Source organism: Morus notabilis, unplaced genomic scaffold (assembly GCF_000414095.1).
Source record: "Morus notabilis unplaced genomic scaffold, ASM41409v2 Scaffold1286, whole genome shotgun sequence".
Lineage (NCBI taxonomy): Eukaryota > Viridiplantae > Streptophyta > Magnoliopsida > Rosales > Moraceae > Morus > Morus notabilis.
This window is the reverse complement of record NW_010364207.1, coordinates 170,033-177,097: the sequence shown is the minus strand read 5'-3', so window position 1 is coordinate 177,097 and position 7,065 is coordinate 170,033. Positions and strand designations below refer to the sequence as shown.

The window sequence follows — 7,065 nt, the reverse complement described above, 5'->3', positions numbered from 1 at the left end:
TATAGTACTCGCTTTAACACTAGAGAACACGGAAGTGAGAGAACCGCACAAACAATGCAGGTTTAAAGGGCAAAAGTCCTTCTAATTAATTAGGAGTTATCAAAGAAATATGGGAGCTTGCATTATGTTGGATTTCGAGTTCTTGTGTTCTTACATGATTGTGTTGTAAGCAATAATAGTGTTAAATATGGTAAACTATGTCAGAACATCTGGCCTAGTCATCATGGTATCAGAGGCGAAATAGACAAAACCTCGGAAGATGATGAGGATGGAATGTTGATTCATGAGCATCAAACATCTATACAAGGATTGCCTAATTTAAATATAGACAACAACTTAGAGGAGAGTGATAATATTTGTACTAGAAAAGATGATGAAGGCAGATTAATAGATGAAAGAAGAGTTTTAATTACGTAATAGTTGTTTTTAGAAGTCTTAATTGATAATATATTTTTTAAAAAATTATGAGTTCATGAGTGTTGGTGGCATGCATATAGCTATATGTAATGCTTGAAAGAAACTGATTTCCTTGATGTGAAGAAAAGGACATCGGTTACTACCAGCAATATGCTCTCAGCTTAATAATAATTACTTGTTGCGTGTGATAACGAGGCAGAAGCGAGAAGAGGTCATGTTTGCTTAGTGCATAATATATATGGTTAGTTCCTTTTTTTTTATTTAATTATTGAGGATAAAAAAAAGACACCAAAGTTCATATCCACTCTAAATTCAAAAATAAAAATAAAATAAAAAAGGAAATGGATTGTTTGTTCCTTGGCTTTCTTTCAGACGAAGAACATGCATGTTTTCAGGACAAATATTTAAAATAATTACCACTTGTTGTTCTCCATTTTATTATGAAAAAGTTTCTTACAAGATTTAAGGAACGTAAAACACACCGATCATTACATATTAGCACTAAGTTTAGCCTAAAACACAAATTAAAGGGAGAAAAAAGACAATTTACAATTCAAGTTGAGAACTAGTTGTTTATATATGTGAGAGAAAAATCTTATAATAAAAAATTTAAATTTAAATTTTTATAAAAAAAATATTGTAACAATAAAACTTCAGTTGTGGAAAGAGAAATACTTTGACTTTTATCATTCACATTATTATGCTTGTTAATAACTGTGGCATTGAGTTGGGTACGACATGTCAAATTCATGGCTTGCATGCGAAGTTCGTGGATATTAGGGCATGTTTAATTCGTTAATTCGAGTTGAGATGTGATTTTATGTGAAAGCTTTTACTGTAACAAAAAAGTCAGATGTGACTGTTTTTTAGAGCTTTTTACTGTAACAAAACTCGAATCGGTAAAATGAACGAGACTATACAACTTTCATTAAGTGGCCAGAGAGAAGACAAATCTATTTAATTACATTTACATTATACTTCATTGTTTAATATCATTTTTACTTTGACATTTTTTGGTACACTAATATATTAATAGGCCAGATTTTATGTTTATAAATTCATATAAAATTTAAAAAATACGTAAATTTAATCTATCCATACCTCAAGTGCCAAAAAAAACTCCCTATAATAAATAGAGATATTCCTGGGCAAGTACTTCAATTTCTAAAAGTACAATTTCTTTACATTCCTTAGCCAATGATTCATTTGCAAGTTATCACCGACATTTATGTAACTCCGAATGTCGTAAAATTATTATTTTTTTCTAGTTTTTTTCCTTTTTCTTATTCTTCTTGAGCTGCGTTTATCAATGGATAAGAATAAGAGGATGTTTAGTAGATGGATTCGTTTCTTGATTTGAATTATGATTCATGATTTGTTATAGTATTTTCTCTCACAAAAAATATATGTAAATAAAAAATAATTCAAATCACATGGTTTAAATCCTCCAACCAAACCTCCTGAATAATATTTGAACTAGCGAGTTGTTCGTGCAAACTGCAAAGATTTTCACAAATTTCATTTGCAAGTTATCACCGACATTTATGTAACTCCGAATGTCGTAAAATTATTATTTTTTTCTAGTTTTTTTCCTTTTTCTTATTCTTCTTGAGCTGCGTTTATCAATGGATAAGAATAAGAGGATGTTTAGTAGATGGATTCGTTTCCTGATTTGAATTATGATTCATGATTTGTTATACTATTTTCTCTCACAAAAAATATATGTAAATAAAAAATAATTCAAATCACATGATTTAAATCCTCCAACCAAACATCCTGAATAATATTTGAACTAGCGAGTTGTTCGTGCAAACTGCAAAGATATTCACAAATGGTAAATGCTTTTAGACTGGCCTTGTTATGAAGTTACGGACTTACAGTAATATATATAATATTGCGAGTGACAGATAATAATAATTTCGTTGCATATTTGAGTTAGTGACCAGTTATTTTATTGTAGGAGTCCCAGTTAATAAGAAAAATATTAAGTGCGTTTGGAGTTAATTTTTAATTATTTTTTAAATATTTTTACACATTTTTTAAGATATAAAAATAAAGACGATCTGTAAATTGTATTTATTTAATAAATCTTATAAAATAAAAATGAAAAACAGTAAAAATAATTTTTATAAAAGAATTAAAAATTAATTAAAAATTATTTTTTTTATTTTTATTTTATAGTATTTATCAATAATGTTATAATATATTAATTAATCATTATAATTAAACACAATTTTATTTTTTTATTATACTTAAAATAATCTTTTAAAAAATTAATTAAATACAATTTTAAAATTAATCTTAAAATAATTTTTAAAACAATGTCATTTTTATTTTTATATTAAAAATAAAATTATTTTAAAAAGGTTACCAAATCGGTCATTAATTTTCTTCAAATTACCTGAGCAGTAGGGAACACATACCATTTACCTGTGTAACCTGTCTTTAAGAACACTGCGTCAAATCAATATTAAATGTATAGCACACAAATTCAATAAAATGATTTAAAATTTCTGGTCGCTTTACATTTGAAGTGGGATGTAAGAAGTTTTTGTCGCATGTGTTTTTCTCAATACTAATTTAACACAATCATCTTTAAAATTAAGGCTTCATTCATTTCACTGATTTGAGTTTTTAATTTTAGATTTTTACAGTAAAAATTTTTTAAAAAATGTCACATCTAACTTTTTTTACTATAGTAAAAAGTTCTTAAAAAATATCACATCTCAACTCAAATTAAAAACTCAAAACTGCGAAGTGAACCAGGCATAAGTATATTGTGATCAGCAATTTGTCAAAATTAAACTTTAAACAAGCAAATTGTTAAAATTGTATAAGTTCAGGAGGCAAATCGTTAAAATTGAGCAGAACTAAACTTTGGGACCACTATGCAATTTATCACTTCTCTAAGGGCCTAAAAGCATATTTTTCAGTTTTAAACGTCAAAAAGTGACGTATGGGGGCTACGGGCATTGACATCAAAAGTTGGCAGAGCTCAGCTTCAGGACAGTATGAGAAGCAGACACTTCTCCTTTCCCAAGCATACGGATAAGCCCAATTTTCAGTATTTACTGACGTTATATTACAAAAATATACAAATTATTTTACCTTCAGAATTTCAACTCTTCTCATTTTGTTACTTTTCTGATTTCTCTCTATAAAACCCCACTAATTGCCTTCCTACCAAACCCCATTTGTCAGTTGTGAAGAACAGACCTGAAGTTCTTCAGACACTTGTTTCATCAAGTTTTTTGTTTTTGTTTTCCATTTTTTCTTCTGAGGATTTTGTGTTTTCCTCATCTGGGTTCTTCTCATCTTTCTTGGTAAAATTGAAAGAGTTTTTACTCAATGGATGTTCTGCATTTCGTCTTCGGAGTCTTTGGTGGGTTCTTTTCCAAGCTCTGCTTCTTGGGTTTCTGTAGTCTTTTTATTTTCTTGTTCTAAGTAAAAATTTTCCAATCTTGTTCTAATGGCCTTTTTCTTCTCTCTTTTGTGATGCAGGGAATGTTTTTGCTCTGTTTCTCTTCTTGGCACCAACGTAAAAAAGCTTTCTCTCTCTTCTTTCCTCTCTCTCTCTCTCTCTCACATGAATCACGAGATTTTTTCTTAGTTCGGTAGATTTTGGAGATGGGTTTCTCATGAACCCAAAAAAAGCGTTCTTGTTGTGTCCTTTTTTCTACCAATTAATCCCCTAAAGTGGAGATTTATGATTATCCCTTAAATCTGGTATTGGATATAATCCTAAACCAATAACAATAACTATTTTTCTACGTTCTTTAAATTTAATGCTAAAGCTACTTATTTTTTTTTTTAATTTCCTTTTTTGGTGTAGGATTACTTTTAAGAGAATCGTAACGAAGAAGTCCACAGAACAATTCTCAGGCATTCCGTACGTCATGACTTTGCTCAATTGCCTCCTCTCCGCTTGGTATGCTTCTCCTCTTGATTTTATTTTTGTTTCCTCGTTCAAATTTCTAGTGAATTCTCCAATTCCCAGAAACATAAATGATATTTTTGCAGACTTTATAAAAAAGAGTTTCATAAATTAGTAGAATTCTAGTAGAGTCTCATATTTGATACGTGAAGTTCTTATGGGTGTTCGGAACAAGAACAAGATATATAATCCTTTTTTGTTTTAGTTCTTTAATTTATCCTTTTTAGAAAAAACAAAACAAAACAAAAATGATGAGTTAATAAACGTACAGGTATGGACTGCCGTTCGTGTCCCCAAACAACATATTGGTATCAACGATCAACGGCACAGGAGCAGTGATCGAGACGGTATACGTGTTGGTGTTCATCATATATTCTCCGAAGAGAGAGAAACTCAAAATATCAGGCCTCTTTGCTTTCGTTATCACTGTTTTCGCAATTGTGGCTTTGGTCTCACTTTTCGCCTTGCATGGCAAAGGGAGAAAACTCTTGTGTGGCCTCGCCGCCACTATTTTCTCCATCGTCATGTACGCCTCGCCTCTATCAATCATGGTAATAATATTTAATTGAGTTGCTTTTTTTAATAATTATTTAAAATTATTAACGTTTTTATTTTTTTTTATTTTTTTTATTTTTTGCGGTTTGGAAAATTGGAATTTGATGAAAATATGTTTTTTTTTTTTTTTTTTTTGTTTGTTTGGCGCAGAGAACGGTGATTAAGACGAAAAGCGTGGAATTCATGCCTTTTTTCTTGTCTTTGTTTGTCTTTTTGTGTGGTACTTCCTGGTTCATCTTTGGCCTGCTTGGCCGTGACCCTTTCATTATAGTAAGTGCCCTCTCTGTTTGTCTCAATCTTTTATGGAATTTTTACTGTTACTTTTTTTAGCGGCAAAATATACATAATAATTGGTCTCTGAGCAAAAAGAACAATAATAATTATTATTTGTTGTGTTCTTTCGCGTTAATACCGAAGTTTCTAGCTAGTCTCATGGTTTTTTTTTCCCATTTTTACGCTTTTTGAACTCTAAATTTAACAAAAAGTTGACATCAAAATAAAAGAAAAAGATACAGATGTTATTTTAATGTTTTGAGTGGGAAAAAGAGGAAAATAGGAAATAAATTAAAATTAATAGACTAATAGTTTATTTAAATTAATAAATAGCTAAAATTACTGTTTTTGTTCATAACTTGTCTGGTTATGAAGATAACTTGATAAGTTATTATCCATAAATTACGGTTTTTATCCATAATTTGTCTAATTATGAACTATAACTTGATAAGTTTGTTCATAATTTATCTAATTATGCACTATAACTTAATAAATTATGATCTATTAATTTTTATAATTAAAAATTAATTTATATTCCTTAAATTTTTCAGCCTATTTTCTACTATTTTCGGTTTTGATATTGGTGATGTTTTGCAGGTGCCAAACGGTTTCGGCTGTGGCCTTGGAGCAACACAGCTTGTTTTGTACTTCATTTACCGGGACAGAGGGTCCAAGAAGCCCACTCCAGAAGAATCGATAGAGATGGGCCTTTCAAAGCCCAATCAAAATAACAAGCAGTTGAATGCAAATGGGGTCTAAGATGGGCCCACCTCCTCGGGACAAGTGTTGGATTCTAACTGAACCACGCGGCCCAAGCTACGCTCTCAGTCTTATCACCACTTCTTCTCCACTTGATCATCATTTCAAAATTGGCTTCGACTAATCGAAAGCAAACGAAGGATGTTTTCGGTGAATCTTTTAAGCTCTTTTTTTGAGTGGTTAAGAACTCGTGTTTCTTTTTTGCTTATTATGTGAGTTTTGTTCTCTTGTTTGTTTGTTGTATCGTAATCGTATCATATATGTTTTACGTGCATAAAAATTCAAGAATGCTCTAACAGAGCTCTCTTGAATTTGTGGGGAAAATTGTGTCTTTTTCATGTTATAAATGTATTTTGGAATCCTTGAAAATGACTCACTCGTGTAAATCGTGGAGGGTGGGAATTCCATGCAAGTGTAAGGCGTAAGCTAGTGGGGACAAAACCAAAATCGGCTATTTGTTGGTTACAAATACAAATTATCTATGCATACACTCAACGCGTGTAACTCATTTAAAATAACGGTTATAAAAAGATAAAGAAGGGAAAAAGGACAAAAAAGAAAAAATCTAAAGCGAAAGGTTGGAAGAAAAAGGTCCAAAAAGAAAGAAAAAAAAAGTCTAAAAGGTTTATAAAAAAAATTCTAAAGCGAAAGGTTGGAAGAAAAAGGTCCAAAAAGAAAGAAAAAAAAAAGTCTAAAAGGTTTATAAAAAAAAAAAAATAAATAAAGAGTTGCACTTTATGAACGGCTGTGAAACGTTTCGTACACTCACACACGTCTCGTGCGGAATGTTTCACAAATACTAAGGGAGAAACTTTCTCTCTTAATAATGTAGTAAAAGATTAAGTAAGCCTTTCATATGTGTTTTGTACATGTTTTGTACACTCGTACACGTTTCTCATATGCGGAATGTTTCACAAATATTAAGGGAGAAATTTATTCTCTCTTAATAATGTAGTAAATATTAAGTAAGCCTTTCATATGTGTTTCGTGGAAGATGGGAGTCAAATCAATGAACTTTAATAAATTGAGCCGTCAGTTATTCCCTTAAAATGTTCAGTTGAGTAAAGACTGATTTCTCTCACTCTTTTTTTTTGTCCAAAAAAGAGAGGAACTTGGCGCGGAGGAAT

At 30.5% G+C, this 7,065-nt stretch overlaps 1 protein-coding gene across 2 annotated transcripts; it reads left to right on the top strand.

Moving 5' to 3' along the window:
- The first annotated feature begins 3,594 nt into the window (after positions 1–3,594).
- Positions 3,595–6,262, top strand: LOC21388862 (bidirectional sugar transporter SWEET1). Of its 2 annotated transcripts, XM_024170697.1 has the most exons (6): positions 3,595–3,799; positions 3,919–3,955; positions 4,250–4,345; positions 4,623–4,902; positions 5,057–5,176; positions 5,777–6,262. In XM_024170697.1, exons 1-6 carry the CDS (start codon positions 3,766–3,768, stop codon positions 5,936–5,938), a joined length of 729 nt encoding a protein of 242 aa, XP_024026465.1. In that variant the 5' UTR covers positions 3,595–3,765; the 3' UTR covers positions 5,939–6,262. The 2 variants fall into 2 exon arrangements, with proteins under 2 accessions (XP_024026465.1, XP_024026466.1); XM_024170698.1 differs by lacking the exons at positions 3,595–3,799; positions 3,919–3,955 and adding an exon at positions 3,985–4,143.
- The last annotated feature ends 803 nt before the right edge of the window (positions 6,263–7,065 follow it).